General features: G+C 48.3%; 1 protein-coding gene across 4 annotated transcripts in view; it reads right to left on the reverse strand.

Moving 5' to 3' along the window:
* PDK2 (pyruvate dehydrogenase kinase 2) overlaps positions 1 to 12,898 on the reverse strand; it is a 34,711-nt gene that overhangs the window by 4,457 nt on the left and 17,356 nt on the right. The window contains exons 3-10 of one of the 4 annotated variants that reach the window (XM_077314122.1): positions 11,781 to 11,852; positions 9,501 to 9,685; positions 8,027 to 8,116; positions 7,823 to 7,900; positions 6,138 to 6,167; positions 3,010 to 3,086; positions 1,262 to 1,360; positions 4 to 111 (exon numbers count right to left, since the gene is read on the reverse strand). In XM_077314122.1, the coding sequence (XP_077170237.1) occupies positions 4 to 111; positions 1,262 to 1,360; positions 3,010 to 3,086; positions 6,138 to 6,167; positions 7,823 to 7,900; positions 8,027 to 8,116; positions 9,501 to 9,685; positions 11,781 to 11,852 (739 nt within the window). The remainder of the gene's footprint in view (positions 1 to 3; positions 112 to 1,261; positions 1,361 to 3,009; positions 3,087 to 6,137; positions 6,168 to 7,822; positions 7,901 to 8,026; positions 8,117 to 9,500; positions 9,686 to 11,780; positions 11,853 to 12,898) is intronic. The other 3 variants (XM_077314124.1, XM_077314123.1, XM_077314125.1) reach the window with 3 other exon arrangements.

Below are 12,898 nucleotides of genomic sequence, written 5' to 3' on the forward strand. Positions count from 1 at the left end.
TACCAGGGGCGTTCCACCGGTCCCCAGTTCTGGCTTGGGCGCTGTGGAATACATGTAGCTGAAGAGGCGTTCGATCTTGCGCAGAGGAACCCCTCCGCCTCGGTCGCTCATCTGAATCAGGGAGAAGAAGAACACATTGGCACGATTCAGACAGGACACAGAACTCCGGTTCAATTCACTACGGGTAGTGCAGCTGCCAGAAATGCCGTGTGCTGTCCTAACTACATTCTGTGAGGCTCCATCAAGCCCAGATGGGAACCCGTGGCTTGGATCACAGTGAACATCTTTGCATCTAGCAGAGTCCAACTTCCCTGCCTAGCACCTCCCGTGGCAGCCCTACAATTCCTGCCCCCTATGCATCACCTGGAGGCTGAGGAAGAATATCAGCATAAAAAACACTCTCAAATAATTTGGGACAGACATCCGGAAGGCATAAAAGGGCAGTGATAGAGGCAGGGAGCTTTCAACAAACAAACAAACAAAAAAGAACAAAACCTGCAGGGGACTTCTGTATACAAAACATTGGCGTGTAATTCACCATAAAAATAAGTGGGTGTGGTTGCTTTAGATGCTCTGCGGATCCACACCCCACCCCTGGCCAACAGCATGTTGGCATCAAATTTGTCTTATGTGCCTCTTCCTTCCCCCCTCCCCCCCTATTTTGAATACAGAAGCCAGGGATGCATAAAAGTAAGCAGGGACCCGTTGTCTGGCCAAATGTTGGACTTTAGACGTTGTTGTTGTTGTTATGTGCGAAGTCGTGTCCGACCCATCGCGACCCCATGGACAATGATCCTCCAAGCCTTCCTGTCCTCTACCATTCCCCGGAGTCCATTTAAGTTTGCACCGACTGCTTCAGTGACTCCATCCAGCCACCTCATTCTCTGTCGTCCCCTTCTTCTTTTGCCCTCGATTGCTCCCAGCATTAGGCTCTTCTCCAGGGAGTCCCTCCTTCTCATGAGGTGGCCAAAGTTAGACCTCACTTCCTCCCAAACTCTCAAATAGGAATGCCCACGGGCTGGTGGGTCTGCCTCCTTGCCTGCTGCAGGATTACCTTGCTGTGCCTCCTGCAAAGGGCTCACAGGCTTCCCTCCACAGTTACATCTGTACGCCATCCCTTCTAGGCAGGTGATACTGAAGCGGGTCACCCACCGAGTTTCATGGCAGGGTGGGAATTTGAACCCAGGTCTCCCAAATCCCTGTCCCACAGTCTAAGCACACAGCTACTTGCAGCCGCTCCTCGGTGTACCTCGTCACTTACCCGGATAGAGAGATCTTCTTGCCCCAGAGACACCATCACCTTGATGGGGGGCAACGCAGGGCTGGACTCGTGGCTTTCGACGGTGGCCCTCATGGCATTCTGGGGGAGCAACGGCAGAGCATGAGGACAGCAGCAGAGCCCTGCCTGGCCTGGGTGACTGGGGCGTCCTGAGTCCTGTTTTTGCCCCGGCATCCTCTTTTTGTTTTGTAAAGCAACCAAAGTTGGCACGTTTGCATGAAGAATTATGGCTCGGGAAGCATGAAAAAGGAAGCTCATGACACAGCAAGTGATCTAGTCCTCTGGGAGCCTGCAGGTGCCCTTGGAAATTTGACATGGTGATGGGCACAGCTGCAAAGCGGCTGTCACGAGAGGCAGAGCCAGCCACAAAACGGTGGCCACAGCTTAACTCCCACCACACAGCGGAGATCTTTGTGCTGTGGTGCAGCTGCTGCTAAAGCAACATTATAAAAAAAACCCTAAGGTCCAACCCCCTTTTGAATGCAGGGTCATTCTCAAGCATCCATGGTCAGTATCTGTCCAGCCACTGCTTAAAAGCCACCAGCAAATCCTCAGGGCCAATCAAAGCTCCAACACCCAATAAAAACCTGGTGGGAAAAAGCCTCTAATCATCCTGCCTACGTTAAAAAAAACTTGGCAGGCATCAGAATAGGTGTTGGTGGGAGCCATGTTGCCCATGAGCACCATGCTGGGGTCTCCTGATCCAGGGCACAACAAACACATTCATAGGCTCTGAGCCATTAAGCACCAACCTGTGGGTTTTTATGCATCACGTCTGCTTTGGCCCAACTACCTTCCCTACAAGCAAACGGTCAGTCCATCGGCAAGGAATGCAGGAGGATGCAATGGAGGTTTGGCCTTAGGGCAGGGGTGGGCAAACTGTGGCCCTCCAGATGTCCATGGGCTACAATTCCCATGAGCCCCTGCCAGCAAATGCCAATTGTAGTCCATGGACATCTGGAGGGCCACAGTTTGCCCACCCCTGCCTTAGGGTCTTTCTGTCAATAACTGTGGTCTGGTCTTATGGACAAACCTTGGGGGCAAAACAATCTCACCTCCACAGGTCCCCCCCCCCGCTCTTCTTTCACCATACATTCTAAAAGAGCCCACAGAGGACTTCCTCAAGACCAAAGGATATGGGGGGGGGTGGTCAAATGGCTTGTCCAGCTAGTCAACTCCAAGCTTATCCTCATGGGCAGAGGCCGGAGATGGCTGCCTTCCCAAACAGGCACCTGCCAGGGTCCTTGCCAGCTGCTACACTGCAACACTGCTTTTCTCCTGGCAAAAGAGGAAGGGGCCCTCCAGAAAAGGCTGTGTGTGTGTGTGTGTGTGCGTGTGCGTGTGGGATCACAGACCAAAGCCACATGGAGCAAGAGGGGACAGAGTGCGGGACTTGGGCACAATCGAGCAGAGGAGCTGGCATTTGCATTTTGTTCAAAAGGATGCTTTGGCCCTTGTGACGACTATATCAAGCAGCTGACCATGGCAGATGCAGGGGGAAAGCTGAGGCTAACAGACCGTGGCTTGCAGGAGGCATAATCTGAACCAAGGACGTGCTGATTTGCAGCTTCCAGCCACTGTGCAATGCCAGCACCAAGGGGAGTGCTGCTTTGGCCTGCAACAAAGGCCTTTGACTCAGGGGTGCAGCATCTCCTTCTCCTCCCCAAACTGTCAATATGTCTGGACAGGAATGCAGAGGCAGGTGAAGCTGGAAGGAGGGAAATAATTACCTTAAACAGCTCAAAGAGCATGTGGTACAAGTGAGAGGGAACATAGACCATGTGGATGGGCTGGTCGGGATGATTTGCTAGAAGCAGGAGAAAGAGAAGGTATTAAGTACATCTCAGCCACCCGCTTTGTCATTCCACTTGCTCTCTCCAAACCGGCCCCCGCCCCCAGCCTCCATGCTGCATCTATTTCCATTCACAATGCTGCCAGGGGGTGGTTTTGGATATGGCATCATCCACACAGGACAAATTGGAAGGGTCAGAGGAATGCTGGCTTTCCCAGGAAATCTGTCTTAGATCAGACCTCTAAGAGGCAATCCCCCTCCCCATTTTCCGTGTCTAGAGGTAAGTGATTTGACCAATCAAGAAACACAAGAAGGCGTCAAAAGCAGCAGCCAGCCCTGCTCATATTATACATTTTGCACTTTCCAATGGGCTCCTAGCTTGGCCTTCTTCCTGGCTAACAGAGACGGTAGGGTCAGCTCCAATTACCAGCAACTCAGGACTGTGGGTTAAAGCCTACCAGGGTCTCTGGACTCCTCTACTCTTCAGGAAAGCTCCCATCCCCATTTGGTTTTTGTCTACATATAGATCTCATAATCCCTAGCCTTTCCAATAGTCAAAGAAGGTCCCCATCCTTCTCTTCTACCTGGTGTGATCCAACCCTTGTATTTCTCTCCTCCAAGCACTTGGAAACCCTCCATGAAATATTTTCCACCACCTCCAACCTTTCCGCTGTTTTTTCAGTCCCTGCAAAACCTTTGCAATCGGCATACATTCAGATAAAATGATCCAATTGTTGCAACGACTGACCAAGGATGGAAGGTAACTGGTTGCAGAGCACTTTTGAGTGTGGAGGTCTGGACACACACGTTCTTCTTGGCTGAGCTACACTTTATTCTTGCCTCGTAGGGCAGGTGGCACTTATTTTACCCCATTTGGTGGTGGACAACAGAAAGAGATGGACTACGGAAGAGACACGAAGGCTCACGCCGGCAAAGAGGTGGTGGGGGAAGAAAGCCAAGTTCTTCCAAGGTGCTCTCATGGGTGACACAGCAGGAGGCTGATAAAAGTCACACTTCGGGTGGAGAGAAGACACAGCAGGAATTGTTTTCTCCTTCTCCCATGACACTAGGCTTGGGAAGCCAGCCCTGATCTGGCTAGTCCAATTTTGTCAGCTCTCAAAAGCTAAGCGGGCTAGTATGTGGATGGGAGACCACCAAGGAACACCAGGGTCAGGATGCAGAGGCAGGCATGGCAAACCCCCCTCTGAAAACGCCACGGGGTCAATGTAGGTAAGCTGCGACTTGATGGACAGCAAGACCCAGGACTGCAAAAGTCATGTCCTCCTTCACACAGTACACTGCAAACTGAGGGCCACTGTCTTCAATAACCTTACAAAGAGACTACAGAAATACATGGGTGACTACAGTAAGCCTCCATGTCCTGCGTCGGTGTACCTTGGAATGCCAGAGGTGGGTGGACAAAGTGGGAGGGAGAAGCTACAACAGTTGTTCCCTGCTTGATTTGCCTTCTAGGGAATCTGATTATCCACTGTGGGGAAAAGGGATGACCCTTTTGGTCAGATCCAGCAGGGCTCTTGTTATGTCCACATGACAGGCTGAGCTGATTAGGGAAGAGAAATGGGCCTCTCATACAGGAAGCAGAGACTGGAGATTTGACTGTGGGTTGTTGTTTTTTGGTGGGGGAGGATATTTTGCTGTCAAGTTGCAGCTAGTTTATGGGAACCCGTAGGTTTTTCAAGGCCAGAGACGTACAGAGGTGGTTTGCCACTGCCTGCCTTTGAGTTGTGATCCTGGTATTCCTTGGCGGACTCCCAAGCTAAGCGGACCCTGCTTAGGGTCCAATGAGATCAGACTAGCCCAGCCTGTGCAGGGTACTGTCTGCACTCACAATTTTTTTCTGCTCTGGATCCTGTCAAATTCTGATCAATCTGAACCAAGATCTTACAACAAATCTTCAACATGCCTTTTTCTGACGAAACAGGTTTCAGTCAAATGCTATCTTCTGCACTTGAATTGTTCCAATTGTTAGTCTCCGCTCTCCTTTGTGCTTGATCAGGGGAAGAGGGCAGCCACTTAACAGTACCTATAGATGCTTTTAGCATGTGTGTGTGTGTATGGTTGTCTGAGCTGTTTGAGCTGATAATTGGTCCATTGATTGGTATCCAGCAGAATCAGGGCTTTCTGTTCCAGGCTTTGCCTTTTGCATTTCAGTGCTTATATAAAGTTAAGGGGATGCTTAACACTTAATACTTTCTTTAAAAAACAATTGTAAGTGGGGGGGGAGGGAAACACTTCTCTGCCCCCCCCTGTCTCCTCCTCACTTTAAGAAACAAATCACCAAGCAACCCGCTTCTCCTCCCCACCCCCCAGTGAAGCACATGTGGTCTGATCTTTAACCCTTTCTTGTATGAGTGCTTCTCACATTACTTAAAGAGGACTTGTACCTTTTAAGCAGCACCGGAAAGGATCTGCTGCTGCTGGGAGCCAACCAACCATCAGAGACTACAGCACAATGTCCATGCTGGAAGCATGAGTGGGGGGTGGGAAAGTAAGGCCGAAATAGGCAAAGGCATCTGCACCTCAAAGAGAATGCCGTGGGCCTGCATTTCCTCCTTGAAGTGGAGAAAATCCACTCTTGGAAATGCCGGCAAATCAGTAGTGTGACTCTGCAGCCACACTACAGCTTAGCAGATGGGAAGAAAAACCCGACTACAATGTAAGTAGAAATCAGAGTCTAATGCAGATGGTTTTTCCTTAGCAGAGCCCAACGAGCTTTTAAAGCCCAGTGCACATAAGCTCCAGGTGAGAACATGCAGAAATTCCTGACATTTTGAATGGCTGCCATCTGACAAAAACCCACCCGATCCCCATGAACTCTGCTTTCCCATCATTAAAACTTCATGATGCAGACAGCAATATGTGTTTGACTTCTCCATGCTGCTATGCTGTTAAAGGCACAGGGACTTTCGGGGACTTGCTGCAACTGTTTTAAAAGGCAAGGCAAGAAGAAGCCAGGAAGGGAAGAAGCTGGGATTCTAGCAAAGCGCTAGCTGCCAAGCCACAATGCCAACTCTAGGACTGTCACTTAATCAAACTGCTACTTACTGGGCCAAGAGTGAGGTCCTGTTCCTGTTTCTGAATTACATGGACAGGGGAAAAAAGAATAATGAGGCAAGCAGTTCCTCTGAAAGCTCAAGGGAGGGAGCATTAGCAACACTTCTGAAACAAGAAAAGCACCCAACAAGCACAAGGGGGACAGTCGAAGTACAAAAGGCATTTCTCCCAATGGACTGGAATGTCATCTCTATGACCGCTGCTTTGGGTGGCTCTCCTGCAGATTCCATGCAATCACTTCAGCTTGCACAAACAGATCTTGTTCCCATTGGCAGAAATGATATTACTGCAACTCTTGCTGAAATTCAAGCATCTCTGCTGTCAAATTAAAGAATCTGAGACTGCCTTCATTGATACTTCTTATTCTCTTTCCAGCCGACAAAACTGTATAACCTTCAGAGCTCACTTGCAGAGGCTGGCATCTCTGCATTAATGTTTTCTTGGTCAAGGAGTCTGTTCCTGTGTTGTTTACTCAGAACTGAAGTCTCACTGGGTCGGATCCAACCAAGGTTGCGAGTGGCGTAAAGGAAGAGCCCCCTCTGACCACTAAACAAGCTGTGCTGGGGATCATGAGCCCTGCAAGGACGAAATCCATGCAAGATATGGGCTGTGGTACAAGGAGGAGGGAGGTACAGGGAGAGACTGATCAGAAAAGCTGGCTGGATCCAACCCACTATGTGCACCATAGCTTTCTCTTAGGCACTTGTTGCAGTTTTAAGCACACTGAGTTGAATCTATTCAATGAATGACAGATTGCCACTGGATTCACCTAATTATTTACAGACATGAATGCATTTCAGGCCTAGCTATTGGCTTATTCATAAACAAGTTCTGAACAATAAAGCCATCTGTGCATTTAAAAAGTCTTCCATAATACAAAAAGCGGGGTTGTGACTGAAGAGTCCTATGGGGTTCTACAGTCGCTCCTTTGCCACAGGCTCCACTTGTGGCCTTGGGTAAAGCGCTATAAATTCCTGCTGTCAGCCATGTTCCTCCCAGCTGAACACAGATGTTCCATTCCTGGGTCACTGCGACCAGGATGAATTCATCTGCACAGGAAAGAGCGGTTACAGCTGAATCATTTTATGTGCAGGGTTCTTATCCTTGGTCCCTTTTGGGATGGGATGGGTGAGAAACTGAAGTCCATTTGGTCTACTTACACACAGATTTTCAGGACAAATGGAGAGTCAGTGTGGCATAGGAATTAGAGGGTCAGTGTAAGAGTTGGACTAAAGCCCACAAGGTGACCCTATAGAAAAGAGCAAGACGAGGCCAGTAACTAATATGATTTCTGGCAGGGGATGAGCTTTGAGGAATCACCCCTCAGTTCCTTCACAAGAGCTCATCCTGTGCCACAAACTGAATTAGACTTTATGGTGCTACGGGCTTCTTGCTCTTTTCTACTGCTACAGACCAAGTAGCATGGCTACCTGTCTTGATCTACCTCCATGGAAGGAGACCCTGGACCTCACAGGCTTGTTGTTTACAACAATGGGGAAAAGAAGAGCTGCGTGCACTGTATCGAGCTTCTGGGGGAAAGGGGGAAAGAAAAATGGACCAGAAGCTTCTCTACCGGCCCCAGTCTCCAGCACCTCCTTGTCTGCCTGTTTGCCTCCAGCACCACTCTCTTCAACGTGCCCCCTCAAACCCATACGACTGATCTCCAGAAGACTCACCATTCACTTCCTGGATCTCTAGTTCAGGAGATGCCAAGTAGTACTTGTCACAGAGGAGTTTGGCCATGTCGTAGGCATCTAGGAAAAGCAGGGGAGAAGAACAAGTCCTGGTTAGCCACGGGCTCCTGCAAAAGAGCATGACCAAGAACCAGAAAGGAAAAGGGATGCTCCAGGGGAAACCACGAATGACCAGAGTCAACCAACCTCTGACCACCTCTGAGACGTTGCAGTGGGGGTCGATGCTGCCAATGTGTTTGGGATGTGCTGGGTTGGTGCTGCCATCAAAAATCAGGGCTGTGGGGGGAAAACAGAAAAGTAGGCAGTGTCAAAACCATGACATACTTTTGCCATATGGCCTGTTTCCCCACGGCAGTCACTTTCTCAAAAAAGGAGATAAGGTTGGTCTGACATGACTTGTTCTTGCGAAACCCGTACTGAGTCTTAGATGTTTACAAAGAGCACACTGACAAGAAGTGCCTTCCAGGGGCCATCTGGGGGGGAGGGCCATCTGATGTATGTCTCTACACCTTGGGGGTGGTGAGTTCTCCAAGTTGGGGGGAAAATACGTGGGGCCCTTTCCTGTCACCCACGTTGTCAGCTCTGTGGCTGCTGAAATGAAGCTTCCAAAGACTTCTAAAAACGTGCACCCTGTTTTCATTCTAGTCTGCTCATACAAGCCTGGATCAGTGGCTTCTGGCCCAATACTCTCATCCCAGTGTTTGTGGATGAGAAAACACACTATGAAGTGAAAGACAACCTGGACTCCTGTTGAAGTCAAAATGCAGTATTTCATGGACTGGAAAGATTTCCCCGAGGGCAAATGGGAGTGAGTTTACTGCTCAAATTTGGGCTCCTATGCTCATTTGAGCTTTTCATGAGCTCTTTCCTCTCAAGCCCACTATGTGATGATGGGAGGGAAGAATTTCTTGGGGCAGCCGGAAGTCAAAACCATGATTTATGCTTTTGCCATATAGTCTGGTTTCTGCTATTAGCATGCCCTAGCTAATATCTATGCACGTGTAGCCCTTTGATCTGTAGACTAGTTTAACTATTAAATGCACAGCACAGCCCACCCTGTTAAGGGAGGTAAATTAATTACTGTTTTTACAAAGCATTTGTATGACTATTCCTTAAGGAAAATTGGCACATTGGTGAATATTTCATTGGCATGCCCCTTGTATGTGACTCTTAGGGATCAATTTTAATGTAGCACTTGGACAACATCTCCTTTTTGCCCGGCTATAAGATAATCTCATTTCTTTTATCCCACAGATCTCAATATTACCCTTGCTGTCTCTGATTGTTTACAATAGCTCGGTGTAGTGGTTAGGAGCACCAATGTCTAATCTGGCGAGCCGGGTCTGATTCCATGCTTCTCCACATGCAGACAGTTGGGTGAACATGGGCTTGCCCCAGCACTGAGAAAGCTGTTCTGATGAAGGGAGGAGGAAGAGGAGGGGCTTTTTCACCAGCTTTTTCACTTAGCTCACACGATGTCTGTTGTGGGGAGAGGAAAGGGAAGGCAATTATAAGCCACTTTGAGACTCCTTCAAAGAGAGAAAAGCGGCATATAAGAACCAACTCTTCTTCTTCTTCTACAAAATTGGCTGGGCATAAAAACAGCCTAAGAGGGTGGGGAAAAGTACATATTAAATGTAGGCCAAAGCAAACAACTCACTGTGTTGATTGATCAGCATGCGGATGGAGATTCGGCTAAGGTAGAAGCGATCCAGGAAGTACTGAATATTCTGGTTGGAGACTGGATCATCCCCGTAAGCCTCTTTGTACTCGATTACACCTTGCGCCATGGTGGGGACCACGTCATTGTGGCGGTTCCGGATGGTAACCAGGGCATCTGTGAACCTAGAGGAAGACAGATCTTAAGGACGAGAGCTCAAATGCATACAACTGCTCTGAAATGGACAGTCTTGTTACCTTCCCAAATTGGCACTTGTACCCAGTCTGGGACTATGTGGGTCAGTTTAGGAGAGTGAGGATTCATGAATTATTTTAATTATATGGTGGATGGATTTGCAAAGTCAGGATTTGGCTCACAGATGGTGGCTCAAATCCTGGTTGGCTTCCACAAATGTGTTTGCATTTGGAAGGGCACTGAAGAAGACACTTTGTTCTGGGGTTAATAAATTAACTCCTAGTTTGATAGTTTATCAGTCATAGGATTGAGTGGCCTTCATTCAGACAACCTCACCAATTGTTTAGTTTCACTAGATCAGTTTTGCACAATGTCTGAACTGTACTACTGCCAATAAACAGCAACGGGTGCATTGGGGACTTTCAAGGAATCCCCATTCATAGCAGCTTTACTCTCTGCGTAGAGACCAAAGGAAGAGAAGGGTCCTTCTTCTACAACTATAAGCATCGAGCCAGTCATATTATGAAATACAGGCCTGAAGTGGATCTGCGGAACAAGCTAGAAGATGGCAGCCTTTGGGCCCTGCACTTAGTCAAGGCTCAGACTCAAAACTGGAACCTGCAGGTCTTTTTATGGGCTGATTCTGGCAGAAAGGACAGCTTGGTTGGGGTACCTGGGTTGGCCAAGGAATATCTCCTTAACCTCCGCTGAAGACACACAGCAAGAATTGGGCTGAACTAATTTGATCCAAGGCTCCCAAGCTGGTGTTAAAATAACATCTGTTAAATCATTCAAGTCCTTTAAAAATATCTAACAAAATTAGCCTGTGTTAAAGTGATCTCAAATTGCTTCTGACTTAGGGCAACCTTAGGAATTACTTTCCATCCCATCCTTACCAGCCTTGCTCTGGCCTTGCAAACTGAAGGCCACAGCTGCTTGACTGTATCAATTCATCTCACGTTGGGTCTTCCAGTGTTGTTTCTTCCTTGAGTGTCTATCTCAGGGGTAGTCAAACTGCGGCCCTCCAGATGTCCATGGACTACAATTCCCAGGAGCCCCCTGCCAGCGAACGCTGGCAGGGGGCTCCTGGGAATTGTAGTCCATGGACATCTGGAGGGCCGCAGTTTGACTACCCCTGGTCTATCTAATGTTGGGTCTTCCAGTGAGCCAGTGTGGTGTACTGGTTAAGAGCAGCAGACTCTAATCTGAAGAATCAGGTTTGATTTCCCCTCCTCCACCTGAGGCCTGCTGGGTTCTCAGAAGCCTCTCTCAGCCCCACTCTCTGCACCACCTCACGAGATGCCTGTTGTGGGGAGAGTAAGGGAAGGCGATTGTAAGCCACTCTGAGACACATGAGGCTTGTTGGGTGACCTTGGGCCAGTCACAGTTCTCTTTGAACTTTATCAGCCCCACCTGTCTCACAAGGTACCTGTTGTGGGAATAGGGGGAAGGGTAATTATAAGCTACTTTGAGACTCCTTAAAGTAGAAAAAAGTGAGGTATAAAAACAGTTCTGCTTCTTTTCCTACTACCTTCAGCTTTCTCTAGAGCTACTGTCTTTTCCAATGATTCTTGTCTTCAAATAATGTGCACAAAGTACAATAGTTTCAGTTTAGTTATTTTAGCATCCAGGGAGAGTTCAGGATTGATTAGAACTAGAATTTGCTTATTTGTCTTTTGGGCAGCCCACACTCTCCTCCAATACCACGCTTTAAATGAATCAATGTTCTTCCTGTCAGCTTTCTTTGTCAGCCAACATTAGAAACAACAACAATACAGTAGAGTATTGTACAGAATCAAAGGTGCATCAGCAGTCCAATATACATTTTTAAAAAACATTCAATAGCAGAGAACAAATTTTAGCACCGGATAAAAAGAAAACCTTTAACAGCAGATAAAAATGATAACGCTATTGTGGGTTATAAAAGAGAAAATCTAAAATTGTTGATGTGGATACGATGACCAGATCAATGCAGAAAAAAAAATCTAAAGTTGTGAAAGACTAGAAGACCAATTCATTGGGCATCACATTGGGCATCACATGCTCACATGTTCTCAATGCTGTCTGCCCCCAACCCAAACTCACTGTCCCAATGTTCCTTGGTCCTCTGGGTTTTTATCCAGGAATACCATGATGTCCAGCAAGCTCTGCACATACCTGGTGGAAGAAAAGAGGACAGGATCAACTGAGATTCCAAAACTGGTTGGATGCAGAAAGACCCACCCACAGGACAGTGGCTCTGCCTTGCAGTGGCCAGTCAAAGACCAACTGAACAGGCCCAGAGACTCAGATGAGAGGGAACAACTAGGGTGAGATGTCAGATGCTGTCTGAGCATGTTACTGAGATATACTGCATACACTCTGGTGTGATATAAAAATTAGACAGTTCATTACCATACTGAAAGGCAAAAAAAGCATTAATGAAAGATCCATATCAGAAAAGGAAGAAACGCAGACAACGAGTGATACCTTGCATAGGAACTTCTCTGGCTCCCACCCTGAGCTTAGGTAGAGCTCAGTGTGCTTTAAACAAGTGGTCCCCAACCTTTTTATCTCCAGGGACCAGTCAACATTTGACAATTTTACTGAGGCCCGGGGGGGGGGGGGTGGTTAGTCTTTTCTCGAGGGATGTCACCACTGCCTGAGCCCCTGCTCCACCTGCTTTCCTGCCAGCACCCCTGACTTCCCGCTGCCCACTGTGGGGTGCTGCCAGCAGCAGCTGCACAGTGCCACACCGAGGGGGAGCCCCAGCCATGGTGGCTGCTGGAGAGCACCAAAGGTGAGCCAGCGGCAGACTGGTAGGGCAGCCCCCGAGGCAGCAGCTGGGAAGGACGAGGACCTGCGGCCCAGTACCGACTGATCCACGGACTGGTACTGGTCCCTGGAGCGGGGGTTGGGGACCACTGCCTTAAACCATTTTAGAAGTGACTTTTAAAAGAAGTATTTTCCAGTTATTATTCTCTATGAACATTTTTATTGAATTTGTGCTATTGAATGGGGGACAGACTGTGGCTCAGTGGGAGAGCTTTTAACTGGCATGCCAAAGGTCCCAGGTTCAATCTCTGACATCTCTAGTTAAAAAGCTCAGGCAGCAGGTAATGTGAAAGACCCCTGCCTGAAGCCCTGGAGAGCTGGGTTAACATTACTGATCTTGATGGATCGTTGATTTGATTCAATAGACGGCAACTTCCTATGTGTTCATA

Source organism: Paroedura picta, chromosome 16, assembly GCF_049243985.1.
Source record: "Paroedura picta isolate Pp20150507F chromosome 16, Ppicta_v3.0, whole genome shotgun sequence".
NCBI lineage: Eukaryota > Metazoa > Chordata > Lepidosauria > Squamata > Gekkonidae > Paroedura > Paroedura picta.